General features: G+C 37.4%; 2 protein-coding genes across 7 annotated transcripts in view; one reads left to right on the top strand and one right to left on the bottom strand.

Moving 5' to 3' along the window:
• plcxd1.1 (phosphatidylinositol-specific phospholipase C, X domain containing 1, tandem duplicate 1) overlaps positions 1–18,264 on the bottom strand; it is a 102,201-nt gene that overhangs the window by 44,445 nt on the left and 39,492 nt on the right. The window lies entirely within an intron of this gene.
• slc9a7 (solute carrier family 9 member 7) overlaps positions 1–18,264 on the top strand; it is a 41,232-nt gene that overhangs the window by 8,075 nt on the left and 14,893 nt on the right. For 2 of the 4 annotated variants that reach the window (XM_079884372.1, XM_079884374.1), the window contains exons 2-13: positions 278–480; positions 1,122–1,199; positions 3,997–4,073; positions 4,661–4,773; positions 4,977–5,082; positions 5,438–5,579; positions 6,177–6,282; positions 7,277–7,365; positions 7,972–8,085; positions 10,190–10,301; positions 10,734–10,887; positions 15,332–15,391. In XM_079884372.1, coding sequence (XP_079740498.1) covers positions 278–480; positions 1,122–1,199; positions 3,997–4,073; positions 4,661–4,773; positions 4,977–5,082; positions 5,438–5,579; positions 6,177–6,282; positions 7,277–7,365; positions 7,972–8,085; positions 10,190–10,301; positions 10,734–10,887; positions 15,332–15,391 — 1,354 coding nt within the window. The remainder of the gene's footprint in view (positions 1–277; positions 481–1,121; positions 1,200–3,996; positions 4,074–4,660; positions 4,774–4,976; positions 5,083–5,437; positions 5,580–6,176; positions 6,283–7,276; positions 7,366–7,971; positions 8,086–10,189; positions 10,302–10,733; positions 10,888–15,331; positions 15,392–18,264) is intronic. The other 2 variants (XM_079884373.1, XM_079884375.1) reach the window with 1 other exon arrangement.

Genomic DNA, 18,264 nt, shown 5'->3' with positions numbered 1-18,264 from the left:
CCCATGCTGTGTGTGCTGTTGGCTTCCTCTGGCACTTCAGTTCATTAGTATGGAAATACCCTCCAGCAGATTTGACACAGCAGGCTCTCATCTCCTCTCCCTGTCATCACACAGAAACAAATCTGTTCATACTGAGCTTTTAAGAAGAAGAGTGTAATTTCAGTGCCACTGCAAAAAAAAATTGTTTCCAAACAAGGTTCCCTTTCAGAAAGCCTTTTTTCCCCACAAAGTGTATGAATTGAATGTGTGAGTGATTTATCTTCTGTGTGTTGGACAGGTCTGTTGGTGGGTGTTATTTTGCGGTATGGCATTCCCTCCACCAGCTACCATAATAAAACTCCTCCGAGTTGCACCCTGAAGGAAGGTCCTGTCAGCACGGTGCTCCTCAACGTTAGCGGGAAGTTCTTTGAGTACACGCTCAAGGGGGAGATCAACCTTCGAGAAATCCATAGTGTGGAGCAGAATGACATGTTGCGCAAGGTACAATAGCAACAATATACACACACGCCTATTAAAACACTGCAGGCTTGTCAGAGAATGAAATCTAAATTTCATAAAATAAAAAGATTAGATGAAACTCTTAAAAAAAAAAAGTTAAATGGAAATTATTGCTTTTGTAACTAACTGAAATAAAATTAGTTGAAGTACTAAAATAATATATAATAAATGGAAGCTAAATAGAAATATTTTAATGACTAAAACTTAAACTAAAATTGAAATGAAAACTGAAAATGTAACAATAAAAGCTGAATCAAAATATTAATAAATACCTCAGAGGCATGTGTTTTTTAAATTGCATTTATTTACATTATAAATACCCCAACCACAGATCTGATAGTAAAACAGCAAACAGACAGCAGCTCATAAATAAACATTGTAAATTATTAATTTGAAAGCCTACCATTATGACAGAAACTATAAAACATCACACCCCTACAATGTCTCATCTCAACTTCCTGTTTCAATAGAAAATACATCAACACAGGATTGGCAATTACAATGTCAAGTGATTTATGACATCTTTAACAAGATTAATAATAACATTTATTTAAAACATGTTTATTATATTTTAAATGTTTATTATACATTTGTTTGTAACAATTACATTTATTTTGTTGCAGGTGACCTTTGACCCAGAGGTGTTCTTCAACATTCTGCTTCCTCCCATCATATTCCACGCTGGATATAGCCTCAAAAAGGTATGAGTGATATTGTGAGCAGGGTGTTTACCTTTAATTGTTTTAGCTTTCATTTTTCTTGATTAGTAGAGCGTTCATCCGTTAAGGTGCTGCTTTACCGCTTTACATTATGAAATTTTAAGATATGATTCTGTTCTCTTTCCGTTTTGCCTCAGTGGATGGTTAACCGCACAAGAGAAGTGCGATACAGACCAGATGCTAAAGATCATGAGTTACTAGGCTGGTCAAACATCTCTTATATTACACTGGCACCTTTTAAATTGTGTTATGATTTACAGTTAATTTGTATTTAACATGGGAAAGCAGATTGTGACCTTTGTATAATTTGTAAAGCCAGGTTTGGTTTTAGTGTTTAAAGTTTTTGTTCCTCATGTGGCTTACATTGTTTCTTTGGCCTTTTTATAGAAGCCTTTTGATAGTAAACAGTATTGGCACAAATACCTACACACAGAAATAGTGTACAGAGGCATTGCTTATTATTCTGCTTAATGTTTTTTTATTTACACTTTCTGGGATAGTTCATCCAAGAAGACATATTTTAAAGTTTTGTTGGCTGGGTGTTTGACACCCAAGTACACAGCAGTTTGACGTATTGAACACTGTACTTCTATTCTTCATTGTTTTCTTTTGTATCAAATTAACTAGTGTCTGCTCTGACTTTCCATGTAATAAGGGCTCTTAGTCCATAAATCCATAAAGTATACTCTACTAGGGCTTATAATCACGATTATTTTGCTAAGAAATGGCATTTATGATTATTAATCACAATTGTTCTCATTTGAGAAATTACATTTCATGAGTATTATTGCACTTTCACATTAGCACAAATCAAGAGGAGGTCAACTCATACGCAGAGTTTATTTTACCTCATCGAGTTTCCTGATTTATTGTATTTATCATATACATAACACGCTCTCATTATAAAAACTGTTAAAACCAGAAGCTTCTCACAAAAGCTAAAACAGTGAAATTCCTAATATTAATTCCAATCATTCCAAATTTTGTTAACGTTTTGCTTTGGTTGCATATTAAGTGCATTTATTTAGCCACAACAATTGCAAACAAAATTAATTGAGATTCATGTTTTGGATTTATTAGAATTCGTCACTGAGAAGGTTTGCTTGCAGATTTAGTAGCAGCAAATACGTGAAGCAACACAAACTGGCTGTACGACACTTTAATTTGAGCAGAATATCACAATGGAGATCAATAAACGCCAACATACATGTTTGTCTGTTTTTTCAGATCATATATCAGCAATATTGTGACGATTCTGTTTAATGAATCGAGAGAAACAAAATGTTTTACATACACTATCATTTTACTGCGGTGTTTATCAAATTAATATCATGTTTATGACTTCTGGATGCCAGATAGTATTGTGGTATTTTCGATTGTGCTGAGTGAGCAGGGAGGCCCTGAGGAAGTGAGAGGAACGGGCTTCTGCCAGCTATGTGTGTTTCAGCTAGAAGCACAAGGCTACATTGTTTCCTCTCTTTGTAAAACACTTGACTTTTTTTTGATGAGCCTTACAGAATGGAGGAAAGATAAGCAGCTCAGAGATTGTATGAACTTTGCTAGTGTCACACTGAGCATTTATCTTGGTGTGAACAGGCTTTAAAGGGACGCTTTATCCAAAACAGAAAAAGTACTGCCCTGAACTATCCCTTAAAAGCCCACAGAAAACACCTCTCAATTTTTTTGTCTACTTTATAGATGTCAACTAAAATACGTAACTGATGGGCTTGCATTAGATTTAAGACCATTTACTCTGTAAAAGTGTTTGTTCTCTGATCCTCTTCTTTAGTTTCTTCTTTCTTAGTTTCATTCAGCTCACAGTACTGATTTACTCTCTCGCTATGATACTGGTTTCTTTTCCTGTCAAGAGCTGCTATAAATTCTTTCATGAATGATTTCATATTTGATCTCCCTAGCTGTTTGTTTTAATTAGTTTAGCTGACTGCAATTTAGTTTGGGTGGTAACATGGGTTCATTGTAAACCGACTGGTTTATCTGTATATGCATCTCAGTGATTGCTATCAGTCGCCATCTACTCACTGCACAGTCACAGAAAGACCACGGTCGGAAGAACAGAAGAAGCCCTTTTGACAGGGAAAGAGAGAGGTTTAACATCAAATTATCTTGTAGTTGCTGCGCTCTGTAGCAACAGTGACTCAGCATCTTGTGACTGATACTCACACAGGAAAAAGATCTGCTCTGTAAATAAAAATAGAAGAATAAGATCTGTCTGTCAAGACCAATTTTATTGATCAGAAGTGATGGTCGATTACACTTTATTTTACAGTATGTGTACTTACCCAATAAAGTAACTACACGGGTTACGATTAGGTTTAGGGATTGGTTCAGGGTTAATAACTAGTTATAACCCAGTTATTGTAATTGCTATAATAAGTACATATTATTTTTACATGGGGAACAGGACTTTAAAATAAAGTGCTACCGAAGTGACTGAAAACATTAAGTAGATTAACTGTTTTCAACTTTGATAAATGTTTCTTGAGCACCAAATCAGTATTATGTGACAATGAAGACTGGAGTATTGGCTGCTGAAAATTCAGCTTTGCCATCAGCAATGAAATGCATTTAAAAATATATTACAGTGGAAAACCGTTTTATTAAACTGTAATAATAATTAAACAATATTGCTGATTTTATTGTATTTTGATCAAATAAATGCAGCCTTGGTGATATATAATATGGTATTTATTATATAAATTGCATACAACATAGTTTGAACCGTTTTCTGGGTTTGACATGCTCTTCTTTGTTCCTCCAGAGACACTTCTTCAGAAACCTAGGATCCATTATAACCTATGCTTTCCTAGGCACTGCCATTTCCTGTTTTGTCATTGGGTAAGTCACTAAGGTTCATAGTATTCCCACTGACCATGGAATTGTGTTTACAGACAGACAGCGGGAGCAGCCAAGACATGCCTCAGAATCTTTCATTTTACAGATGTAACACTATACTAAGGAGTGAACTGTTGTCTACTTTTGATGACTTGTTACAATAGTTGGATGACTTAAAAATACAGTTGATAATGGCCAGTTATAGCATGTAAATATAACACTTTCTTTTATAGATTCATATAAATTTCAACGTAAACTCATAAAAGTTTGTGTGCTAACCAATAAACCAGGTTCAGGCATGTAATGGAATTTGTGGCAGCAGTAATCAGTCACTTTCAGACGCGTTTCTTCATTTCCTGCCGGTTGTGCTCCATTTTTGCGTTTAATAGCTTGAGTACACATTTTGTCCTGCCATTCCGAATGCCTAAAGGTTTAAAAAAGTAAAAAAAAAAGATGTTCAAAATACAGTTTAATATGTAGTTGGATATCTGTGTATTTCATGCATATAGAAGATTTCCATTCTGTTGAAATAATATGGTTAGTATTGCAAGATGCTATTCTAAACATTCTTTTATTTATTTATTTGAAAGAAACCTCATGTATGGTGTGGTGAAACTGATGCATGTTTTGGGTCAACTGACTGACAAGTTCTACTACACAGACTGCCTCTTCTTCGGTGCCATTATATCTGCCACAGATCCAGGTAATGTCATCTCTCTCTTTGTCCATTTTAATTTCTCCGTCTCTTTGTTCTCTTTCCTAATAGTATAAACTTGCTGTTGTTGTTAAATGTTGAAATTTAGCTTTTCTAAATGAACTGCTAACATTTGTTTTTATCAAACTGACCTGTAAGTGGAGCCATTTCAGGATTTTTATACTTAATGTTGCTGATTTTTGTGGTTTTAGTCACAGTGCTTGCGATCTTTAATGAGCTTCATGCTGATGGTGATCTATACGCACTGCTGTTTGGAGAGAGTGTTATGAACGACGCAGTCTCCATAGTCCTTTCATCGTAAGTCTCCCTTCAAACAGTATCACTTTCTTGTTCCCTTTCTGCTGCTACAAAAAAAGTGGGAAAATCACGTGTTTTGTCTGCGGCAGTTGGCGGGACTTCCCAGGCTGCCAGCACAGAGGGTTTTTTCACTGTAGTGTTGAATAGTAAAAACTAATGATGCTGCAACTCTAGTGGTATTTCAGGATGGCGCTCTGGCTCCCTCTTTTGGACACAATGAGCTAGAGATAAAGCACCTTATTTGTCCCTGTAGTCAGAATATCACAGCAATACTTTGTTGTCATTTTTCATTGGCTGCATTGGTCATACATCAGCACAGTCAGTTAATTTGGATTGTTTTGTCTTTGGTATGAAGGTCAATTGTGGCGTATCAGCCTGCAGGAGCCAACACACACACATTTGATGCCTCTGCCTTCTTCAAATCGGTGGGCGTCTTCTTGGGCATCTTCAGTGGTTCTTTCGCCATGGGTGCAGTCACTGGAGTCGTCACTGCCCTCATATCCTTTTGCATGTTGTCATGAAATTATATTTCTAAATATATCTTGGCTTATGAAATTCATGCCCTTTGACTGCATTGCAATGTTTATTCTTTTATTCATTTGCAAAATTAGAAACACAGTTGTAGTATCCTCTAGACAGGATTACTAAATACAGTTTGAATACACATCGTTCAAAAGTTTGGGGTCAGTAAGTTAAAAACCCAGCTAGGATGCATTAAATTGATCAAAAGTGACTGTCAAGACATTCAAAATGTTACTCCAAATAAAGGATGTTCTTTTATATTTTTATGTATAATAGAATTTTGAAAAAACCTTATCACTGTTTCCATAAAAATATTAAGCCGCAGAACCATTTTCAACATTGATGATAATAAGAAATATTTCTTGAGCACCAAATCTTCACAATATTAGTTTTTACGTTATGTTTTTGATCAAATAAATGCAGCCTTGATGAGCATAAGATACTTTTATTTCAAAAACATCAAACCCCCTAAACTTTTTAATGTGTGTTTTTATACACCGATTATTTTTTACACTTTTTTTTGCACTGATTAGCTAATCAGATATGTGGTTTAAATTCTTAACTTTACCCACGTGACTAAATTCACCAAGCTGCACTGTTTCCCTCTACTGGAGACGGCTCTGTTTTTCCTCATGTCTTGGAGTACTTTTCTCCTGGCTGAAGCATGTGGATTCACAGGTGGGTGTTAATGTGTGTGGGTAATGAAAGCAAAGTGGTTAATCCGCTAGGTAACTCATCAAACTACATTATATATGCAACCCCAAAATTAATGTTTACTGTTGTTAAACATCAACTGGAATAATTGTCATAATCTGGTGTTTAAAAGATAATTTGTTAAAGTCCACCCCCTGTGGTTAAAATCATGCTTTTAATGTTATTTATATGTCTATGTGGCGTTTTTAACATGCGTTAAGACAAACCATGTACAAATTCATTAGTCAACACCATTGCAGAGCATTTTCTCCTTAAAACTGCAGTGAACCAAAGACAGTCTCAGAATCGCGGTCACAAACTACCTTGTAACCAATCACGTCAATGTGTGATCATCAACGAGTGGATCTCTGAGCTGGTGCGAGTGAGTGGATGTGGGGCTAATTTGCATAATAGAACCGCTTATACTAAACGAGGCAAGGGTGTAGAGTTACATTCAAGCTATTTTAAGGCATGAATACATTTTTGGTGATCAAAGATGAGTTTTAAGGGATACAATTATTGACTACAGGGTGACTTTAAATTTTAATATGCTTTATTAGCATGAAAATATTTAACATTCATGGTCGGAGCTGATAGCCTCGTGTGTAGCGCTCCGACATGTGGCGCAGTTGCGCTTCTAGTCCCAGCTTGTGGCCCTTTCCTGATCCCACCTCCTCTCTCTCCCATTTCGCTTTCTTTCCTCTCTCCAGATTTAATAAATCTTTAAAATCCAGATTTAATTTCCTCTCTCCAAAAATAAATCTTAAAAAAACAAACAAAATACAAATACAAGTAAAATAAAATCCAAACATTTTAAACTCTGTGTTGCTATAAACATCCTTGATGCGTAAATGTGTGCAGTCATTTGCACTTGTCATTTGATTGTTTTATTGGCCACCTCCAGCCTGGATTGAAATCGCATCCCATCCTACACTTGGAACCAAAAAGCCACATATGCTGATTTCCTTTACTATTCCAGGTGTTGTCGCTGTGCTGTTTTGTGGAATCACACAGGCTCACTATACCTACAACAATCTCTCGGAGGAGTCGACCAAACGTACTAAACAGGTAAAATATTTTTGCTGTAGTCAAGGGAAAATACATGAACATTGGATTGTGGTTTTCTGCTGTCAGTGCAGCTGGTATAAAACCAGAGTGATATGAACTGTGGCAAAGTTGAAATAATAAGTTATGTAGGAAAGAAAGAAGGATTTTTTTTTGGGATGGGAGGCCCTGCGTGTTCTACTTCAAAAGAAGCTTTGATATAAGGGGGTCGGTAAGTCGAGGGATAGTGCTAAATGAATTCCCAGCACCCCCGTGGTGTCGTCAGAGCGGTGCAATGTGATGAAGCGAGTTGGGGTGCATGCAGTAATTGCGACAGTCCTATGGTACTGGATTTCTCTCCAGGGGGACAGACTCCCTTTTATCAAAGCTCCAGTCTGTGGGAAGAAGTAATAGACTAGAGTAACAAAAATGTAAGATATTGGCGTCAGCTTTATAGCTAATATATGTTATAAAAGCCATTGTATAGTATAGAGAGGAGGAGCATGCAATTCTAGTTCAGTTAGGACCTGATTTTAAAAACGTGCCATTTCATTGAACAGCTGTGCGAATGAAAGGTGCAGACGACTTCATGTGTGGTGTGTTCTTTTTCTTCTTTTTTTGCCTTTGCAGTTGTTTGAGGTGCTGCACTTCCTGGCAGAGAACTTCATCTTCTCGTACATGGGCTTGGCACTCTTCACCTTCCAGAATCATGTCTTCAGCCCCATTTTCATTGTTGGAGCCTTTGTATCCTTTGGGCCGTTTACACTTGGTCACGTCATGTGTTTTTACTGATCCAGCTAGCTATCTGATTTGTTAAAACTGTTGCCTTTACACTTGGCCACATAAATGTGTCTCCACAAAACAAATATAAATTCGATCTCTATTTGCTATATGCAAATTTGGAGTTCACATCAATGAAAGAAACCGATATGAGCTGCATTTTATATATCGTCAGCTTTTTTTCAAGATCAAAGACCGCATTAGGAGAGAAAGCAGCATCAGCACTGCTAAGATCATTTAGTCTCACTACTGTTAATGAAGAAGATTGTGCAATGAACTTGGCAGTTTGCTCTTCTTCCGCTTGCTGAAGAGATGCTCCGCTACTCCTCTGTGGCGGGCCATATATGTGGCAATGAGTGTTAAAGTAGCACTATCATATCTGACTACCGGGAGCTGGTATAACATGCTCTCACATGTTTCTTTTTTACCATTTTGGGAGGAGTAAAAATAACATATGTGGCTTCAACATCGAGATGCATTCCAGTTTCGTTTGGAGCTTGTTAACTTCTAGAATTCACCTCAGTCAAATAGTTAACAATTTTGAGAGTCTGACAGCACGTTACGGATGGTTTCCCTGTGAACCAAACCATTTTAAAGACTCAAGAACATCTGGGAAAATTCAAGGCTGTTTTATCACCTCTTTTATTTATGTGATTTATGACCACTAGGAGGCAGTGTGTTAGCCTGGTAATACCAAACTCTGCTACTTCGCTTTGCTTCGTAGACAGAGTCTGGAAGGGCATAATTGAAAAGTGTTTTCTTTCTCACGTGTTTTCTTTCTTCAGCTTGTCTGAAGTTTAAAATCATTGGTTACCCGTAAGCCAATCACATAACGTTTGGTTATGACGTGTGTTATGCGAAGGCTCAGCCGCATCTAACTTCCACTGTAAACACATGTTTGATGCGAAAACAAAACCATCGAGCTAAATACCGGAGTGAACATGGCTGTGAACGACTTTTGCAGATTATGTGAAGTAAATCTAGCTCGATGGTGTTTTATGCCCCCAATGGCTCCTTAGAGGCAGCTAACCCTACCCTCAACCTTAAACCTACCCATCCCCTCGCTGCCTGGAAGGCGACGTTGGGGGCATAAACCACCAAAGACCGTAAATCTACGCATCCACGCACGCCGCACGGTACAATCAGCGTCTACGTCACGGCTCTCAGCCCGCCCTCTGTTCGTTGATTGGCCGGCTGTTATGAGGCCGGAGGAAAACGGGGAGAAAGGTCGCTATCTCAGACTGAGTACAGAAGCGAACTGAAATTGAGCGGAAGTACGAAGTCTGACATAGTCAGGCTAGCATTGTGTACAGGTTTTAAAGAAATAGCTAGTTACTTTTCTATTATTTTAGGAACCATGTCACCATGGTTAGCAAGCTTCAAAAGGAAAAAGTACCATAAAAGTGGTTATAATTATGGTTCATAATATGAACTATAGAGTCATACAAACCACTTTTATGGTACTTTTTTTTCCCTTTTGAAGCTTGCCAAAAGGAAGTTTGAGTTTACATAATTGAGTTTACATCAATTATGTAAACTGGCATGTTGTCCAGATTCAAGATTAGATTCTGTTCAAAATCTTTTTTTTTTTCTAAATATATCTATCGTATTATGTTTGCTACAAGTATTGTACACAATTACAGTACTTGTTTTTAAATTGGGGGGGAAAAAAGAAGATTTTGAACAGAATCTAATCTTGAATCTGGACAACAATGCCAGTTTACATAATTTATCTTCAGTATTATCTTTGTTTTAAAACTTTTAACCAACAATTTAAAGTGTCAATCTACAATTCTGTTAAAAAGTTTGAGGTTTTAATATTTCTGAAATAGTCTCTTATGTTCACCAGTGCTGCATTTATTTGACACAAAAAAAACAACAATTTTTTCAGGATTCTTAGATGAATAGAAAGTTAAAAAGAACAGCATTTATGTAAAATTGGTTTATTTAATGCATACTTGTTGAATAAAAGTATTAATGTCTTACTTTTGGATGGTAATATATGTCTAAATTTCCTTTAAAATTGAATTTGTGTGAGAAGACATTTCCTTAACATTTGGACTACCAGATAGCCATCTTTATCGGCCGGGCTTTGAACATCTACCCCCTGTCTTTCCTGATTAACCTAGGCCGAAGACACAAAGTCCGTGGGAACTTTCAGCACATGATGATGTTTGCAGGTATGGTGACCACATCTGGCTTACTTCCTCTACTCTGATGCTTGCATTACATTGAAGATAAGACAACTATTTTTAAGTAGAATATAAATCAATGGAATCAGTGTTCTAGTGTCCTTTAGTGTCAGACTCTTTGATGTGAAGTCTCGGTAGGTTTCAGCACCCTGCTGAAGGTTATCGAGATCTAAATTAAGAGTGAAATGAGCCATCAGAATCAGAACATCTCTAATAACGGCTCTTGATGTGGAGCAGCTCCCTCCAGATCAGCAACACCACCCAGCTAAAAGGGCAGCAAAGTGCAGTACCTTTAAAACATCTGATCGAGTGTGATGGCTCTGTTTGCCTGTTTAAGTTCACTAACATTCTATTTGTAGCAGCGCTGTCATTCTTACTAAAATCTATTGTGACTGCTGTGTGTGTGTTTCTACTCTGCAGGGCTGCGAGGGGCAATGGCATTCGCTCTGGCGATCCGTGACACCGCCACATACGCGCGACAGATGATGTTCACCACGACCCTGCTCATTGTGTTCTTCACAGTTTGGGTGTTTGGAGGAGGCACCACGCCAATGCTGTCCTGGCTACATATCAGGTCAGAGGTCACAAGACCTTAATCATTGCATTATTTGACGCTTTTGTTTAGAGTGAGATGGATTCAGGAGCATTTTTCATGCATGGAAGTTTTATAATTTGTTCGTAGGAACATTTTAGGGATTTTTTAGTGTTTACAAATAGGATGGTAAAGCCCTAGAGCATCATGTAGACTTTGGATGGGCTCTTTTGACCTGGACCAGTAAGCTACCTCATAGAAATGTACTAACAATACCTTAGAAACAGCATTGCAACACCCAAGAAATCACATTGAACAGCCAGGAGTCCGGTTTTAAATGCACAAGCAACACTTAGGGGCTGTTTACACGACACCGTTTTCAACTGAAAACGGAAAACTTTTTATGCGTTTTAGCTGTTCATTTACACGACAACTTGTTTGGGGGCCTGAAAACACAAGCTTTTGAAAACGGGTTCCAAAATGCAAGGTTTTGAAAACGATACCTTTAGGGTTTCCATGTAAACTACAAAAACGTGAATTTGTGAAAAAGGGTAAAGTCATGCGCATTCGTATTTCATGTTCACACATGCAAATTACGTGTTCGCGGGGTGTTTCTTTACAAAGTGATATTGCCAACTACTGGCCTGGCATGCATAATGCAGGTTTTTCTAGTCATTTTCGCAAATCAGTGTGAACGGGCATTGTTTTGACAACGTTGGCATCTGTTTTTAGTACATTGTTGTTGGTAGTTCTTCAAATAGTACGGTGGATAGACTTACACAGACTGTCCAGCAGATGGCTGAAAAGCTCACCACAAACATGTTTATTCATTTTATTAATCAAGCAGATTTTGTCAAATGAGGTCACGTGATTTTCCTTCCTTTCCTTGATTTTCCTTCCTCTCCTTGATTTTCCTTCCTCTCATGATAATGTTTGGGTGTGATATAGAGGGTATAACAGGCATCATTGAGACTGGTTAGTTTCACACTGTGTTTGTCAACTGTGCAGTCTTCCATTTTGTTTTTTTCTGAGGTGAAATTGAACCAGAGTTCTGCACCCAAGCAGATGGGGAAAGGAGCTGGAGTTGTTTATGCCACTAATAGCTGGTGTTTGTCTGGCTGTCCTCAGCAGGGGCTGGCTGGTACGGCTCCATTAATAAGTGCTGCTAGTTTGTCAGAATAAAGAGGATTATTGAGGACCAATGCTGATGGCAGCTGATGTAGAATGGGATTGATAAGCTCACATTATTATCTGCAGAACTGCTGTGCACTCATTGAGTCGCAGATATGTGTAGGATGGACATGGCGAGGTGAATCTAAGCTGCGTTAACAACAGTATTTCTGTAAACAGGTTTCTTTTGTCTTTTAATGCCAACAAATCAGGGCGATACGGGTTTAAATTCTTTTCAAACACCAGCTAAATGGCTTTGCGTAATTGAGAGTTAATGCATTGGAATTAAGACCGGACAGGAGTAAGAATAGACTGTGTTCATAACTGTAATTGTCTTGAGTCTCCCACTGCTACATAACACTCTTAATGGAGGCTTGTTTGTTTAGCTTGCAAAAATCTCTGAGGGAGATGGGATGCAGTGCATGTCCAGTGAATATTTAGCAACCATAACTATAACAGATGTCAAACGCATGAGGAAGTTTTCATAGTAGGATTTGTTTATATCCTAAATCGGATATTTCAGCCTAATATTCAAATTCTGTCATTATTTACCCTCATGTTGCTTGAACATTGAATGGTTGTTTTTCTTGCACTGGAACCAGTGTTGGTATTGTTAACTAAAACTATAAAAAATAGTTTTCTGTCATTTAAACAAAGCTGAAGAAACTTAAGATACACACACTGGCCACTTTATTAGGTACCCCTCTTCAGCTGCCCGTTAACGCAAATATCTAATCAGCCAATCACATGGCAGCAGCTCAAGACGATCTGCTGAAGTTCAAACAGTGCATCAGAATGGGAAAGAAAGGTGATTTAAGTGACTTTGAATGTGGCAGGGTTGGTGGTGCCCCACAATGCTTAGAACATGTTTGAGGCTTTTTATTTGTCGCAACAAGTATAGATTTTGTATTAACACTAAGGCCAGAGCTGGTACTGTACCAAAGCTAAAATTTTGCCAACCCTAAAAGTAGAAGTTGTGTAAACAATCATGCATTGTAAACAGTTCATGTTCGGTCTGCTGAAGTCGTCAATACCACTAATACCAATGCTAATACAAATCATAACATTAGCATAAACATTGTATTGTCCAGTTGTGTGTATCCACTGGTCCAGTGTGTTTATCATGGTGAAAGAGCAGCGTAGCTTTGTTCTCGTGAGGTTCCTGCAATTTACTGTTGCAATCACTTTAGGTTAGGAATTTTTAATAAACCCTAACTTTTCATATAACTTGCAATCAGACTTACGAGTTTTACCTTGTAGGTGAAAAAAAAAAATCCATAAACTTACATTGAAGAAAGGACTTGGGCCAGTAAGCAGCCACATAGCAAATAAGACCTTAGACTTAGTTAGTGCATAGTCCTTACTCATCAATGTGGCATGTTTTTTGGTAAGGACCACTGCATGCAAATGCAAATGCACATGTAATGTATGCAAAGATATTGCGAATATTGATAATTTCCTGTTTCTTTTTGAAGGACATTTCATTCCCCTCTGTGTGCATGCACCCTCTAAATAAAGTATCATATCTTTATTTAGTGTTACAGCACAGCAACTTTAGATTCATGAATTTTGACAATTGAATGGGTGTAGGACAATACTGTCGCCTCACAGCAAGAAGGTCTACGGTTTGAGGCCCAGCTGATTCAGGAGTCTTTTCTGTGTGGTTTTTGCAAGTTCTCCCCTCGTCAGTGTGTTTTTCCTCCCGGTGCTCCGGTTTCCCCCACACAGTCCAAAGACATGCAGGTTTGGTGGATTGGATATGACAGATTGGCCGTAGGAGTGTGTGTGAGTGCTGGGTTGCGTCAGGAAGGGCATCCGATGTCCAATGTGTGTGTGCCGATAATTTCGATGAAGCGGACCCTGCAAATGAGTGGGACTAATGCTAGGAAAATATATATAATGGGTGTAGGACAATAATCAAACAATACACCGGCAGTTCAAGGAGACATTTGTCTTATTTTAAATTCTGCACAGTAAGAGTAACAGTCCTCGGGTCTCATGGTGCATTAGTGTATTAACAGTAGTGATTTTTCTGCCAGCTGTGTTTCCTGAGCATTTAGGGATTCCACCGCTGGCTTTTTGTTGTTCTACTTTTCAACTAAATTTGATGGATGTAATTCTCTCTTTTTCTCTAAAGGGTTTCCATTTCCACAAATGCACTACAATTGACCCCTGGACTAGCTCACGCTACATTTTTCCATGTTGAGTGAGGGCTACTCTCTCCAATACTCACACATACAGGCTATTCTTAACTCGACTGTGGTTGTCTCCTGCTTTGGGCAACTACAGGCTAATCAATGTGCAATTAAAATAAGCAATCAGATCACTCGTTGAAATAATTTTGCAAAGCTACTGTACTTAAATGGGAATTAGAGAAGAGGCTCAGGTTTAGCTGAAAGAAACAGATGGGATGCCACTGCTATTTTTTTATTTTATTTTTTTTGCCACTGCTGACCAGGTCACCTGAAATTAAAGAGAGGCTTTTTTATAGCTTCCTGTTGAAACTGGAATCGATGGTGTACTTTTAGGCATTTGTCAATGTGATGTCTGAGTGCTGGGGAAAGGAAAAAAAAGATCAGAATGCAAAGCATGGCCACTTTCACATTCACTTTAAGTGCTGTTTTTCATAAAGGTATTCAAGTGGTAATTGTATTACTTTACTATTGCTGTATTTTAATATTTTAATTATATTTAATTAACATTTAATTTTGTTTAATTTTTATTTAATGTTATTATATATATAATAATAATATAATAAAACGCTAGAGAAAAGCCTATATACAGTATTATAACACTTTTGAAATGGCCTGACAGTGGTTGGAGGCTGTCTGTGTCTCAAGATTGAAGCCAAAAGGCTCTCTTCTGCGTTGGTTTAGACTTTCTTCCTGTGTTGGCCAGTTCTCCCTTTTCTAGAACAGTCCTGAGAGGTTCCACTTACTCAATAAACATTGAGCACAGAGGGCCAATTCATAGAAGGAATGTGAAGCACCGAACACATTTTATGTATGGGAAAGGAAATGTCTGTTTTGCAGAAGAGTTTAAATGAATTTCGATCAACATAATTTGATTTCTTCTGTCTCAGTGTGCCCAGACAGACCATTTAACCATTATATCACTCTTTTGGGAATGTTCATTTCCTCAACATTTTTAACTGTTACTTTTTCATGTGATGCCATATGTTCCAAGAAATACAACTAGCAATATATGGACCCAAAAACATACCAGATTTTGAAGTTTTTCTAACTTTTCTGAGTAGAAGCTGTCAGGATGTTTGATGTTTGCAGGGCTGGTCTCAAGAGTTGTGTGTTGTGCTCAGGGTTGGAGAGTCTTCTGTTGCCGAGGAGGAGAGGCTGCGTAGACTGCGGAGTTACATCAGGTGATGAGGGACTTTGCAGTCCTGTACAGGTGGTGGTGACCTTTTGACCTCACTTGGTAAACTGCACACTAAAAGCAGTCGTTTGTGTGGGTGTTTGATACTGTAATGTCTGGGTTTCTGCTTTAATCAAACACTCACGTTTTGGTTGCTTAACACTCTATTGTACAGTCTCAATGCTAAATCTGCTTTACCCTTACTATCCTGTTATGTTTATGGTGATGCACTGAAATTAAGATTCCTGTCTGAAACCGTCAAAAGACAAAGTGCTTAAAGTGCCCCTATTATGCTTGTTCGGATATTACCTTTCATGTAATATGTCATATAGTTGTTTGTCCACGTTCTTCAAAGATCAAAGTGCACAATGAATGGAGAAATAACCAATCCTACACTCAAAACAATTTTAAGCCTTTTTCAAGATTTACGCATTTCAAATAATAGTAAAATTCCATCAGACTGAATTGAATAAACCTTAGACATTATTCATATTATGAATTAAGAATTTTAAATGAGTATAAAAACTAGAGCTTAATAAAACATTTTGTAGAAATCTAAATGGAACAAGATAATGGACCATTTGGTGTGTGATTCGTATAAATTATTAGTATTACTACTTTTTTTTTTTTTTTTTTTTTTACTCCATTTAAAATTCTTAATTACAAAGAATTTATTTATCTTAGGATATTTAGAACTTATTGTCTTAATTACCAAGAAATTACCAAGACAAGCCAAGATAGTTTTCTTTTGCTTTGTCAGTATTTCTCTTTCGGTCAAACTGTCTGGTATCAGTTCTATTATCTGTAATAATCTTCTTCTTTACTCAGTATAGTGTACTACAGTACCATTTTATAGGCAGTTAACTTCCTTAGCACACTCAAATGTTTGTTCTTAGTGGTTAGTCTCCATGATGTGCCAGTGCATTTCTTCCAGGGCTGTTTTTAAAACTGGTGGGAGTCACTTTGAAAGAATGTGTGTGTGTGCTGTCGCTCCTGTTTTCACGTTGGTGTGCTGAAGGAAATCTTTACTCAAAGCTCACTGGCAAAGACCCGACACTGGATGAGTAATACCAAGATATCAAAAGAAACGAGATTAGGCATTTGAAATTAATAAGCTTCCACTTATACCTGCATTAAAATCAAACAATCTGCTGTCTTTGGCTTCAGTACATTTGCAACCGCACACAGGCTGACAGCGAGAGGTGTTCTGACCATCTTACAGGAAGGATGTGTTCAGCATCCACCATGCTGAAATGTTTCCGTGTGCATACAGCATAGAATGTGGTTAGAGGCGGCACTTTGTACTCTCCCTCGACCTCCTTGTGACCCTTTAATGTAGCCCAAGCTGCAGGCCTAGCCATTACAGTAGCCTAATGTTTATGTTGTTTTACATTCATCGACTTCCTTGTATTCCATTTCCTATTTTGTTTTGTCTCTTACTTTTCCTCCTCTGAAAACCTACGTTTTTACCCTTCCCCAAAGCAGCTTGCGTGTGAGCAAATCAACCCAGAGCTGTAAGTCCTGTTTGGACAACTCTGTAAACCATCGAGAAGAAAAAACTGTCTTTTGTTTTACAGACAGTTCTCTTCCAGACGTGGTAGAAACAACAGCAGCTTGTTAAGACACCCAGTTTGTCGCAGATATGCGTCATTGGCTTTGGCAGAAGCATGTTAACTTTTTTTCCCTCCTCTATTTTAATTAATGTCGCCCACATTCTGAGAAACAAATTATCCTCATTGACTTTGAAAAGATGAGACATTCAGTAAAGGTTTAACTACTTGTGAGAGCAAAGACAGATAAGTCAGCTCTTTTTGTTTTCATTGGCGCTTGCTCACATGGGCGGCACTAGAGGCTCAGAAAGCCTGAGCATCTGCTAACCCTCAAGCTCTGTCTAACATCACAATGAAGTCTCTGTTGATCCTTGGGGTTCAAAAGCCAGTAGCTGCATCATATCCACTGCTTTAATTGAGAGGGAGAATGAAAGATGAGCCATAGGATCAAAGATCAGTAAATGTACTCAAAGGCCAAAGTGAAAGTTCACCTAGTGTGTCACTTATCTCAGCAGAATCTCACCCTCTGAGCTCTAAAGGTCTGCTGGGCTCTCCTCGTATTTCAGCCAGGCTGTTCACACGAGTTTGGTCTCCACTACAGACAGAAGTCATTTTGGCCAGGAACCATCCACTAACACAGAAAAATATGTTTTAGGGATGCACTGATATTAAAATTCTGGCTGATAGCGATAAGCCAATAATTATTATCATGTTATGGCCAATAACCAATCAATCAGTGTTATTTTAGTATTATTTATATACTATTATAGTATTTCTTAATATTTTGAAGATTTTATTTTTAAATGTTCAATTTTAGTAATTTCTATTTAACTTTAATCTATTTTTATTTCACTTTTAGCCATTTAAATACTTCAACTTAAATGAAAAGTAAAAAAAAAATTAACCAATGAAAGGTCGATATTAAAATTCTATACTTTGACTAAAAAAAATACAAAATAAAACATGAAAAACTAACGTGTATTTAGGCATCACAATGTTACATGTATTTTCAGATTATATTTAACAGTGCTAGAAAATTAGTATTTAGATTAAGTGAAATTAAGATGATGGCAAAGTAATCTAAATGTAAAAATAGGCGAAATGAGCATGCACAATTTAATATATTGTGTGTATTGATACTGATAAAATAAATATTTCTAATATCAGACGGTAAACGATATGGTACCCACATTTTGGCCATCCCTTTTTCTTTTCTTTTTTTTTTTTTTTTTACTTGCCATTTAATGGTAGTTTTATCTTAATTAGATTATATTAAAAACTCTGTCTGAGAAGTTTAAGCCTGTGACCAACCGAAGAGAACAAATGAGTG

Source organism: Squalius cephalus (assembly GCF_949319135.1).
Source record: "Squalius cephalus genome assembly, chromosome: 10".
NCBI classification, from domain to species: domain Eukaryota; kingdom Metazoa; phylum Chordata; class Actinopteri; order Cypriniformes; family Leuciscidae; genus Squalius; species Squalius cephalus.
The sequence above is the reverse complement of the archived record's forward strand: the minus strand, read 5'-3'. Positions and strand labels throughout refer to the sequence as shown.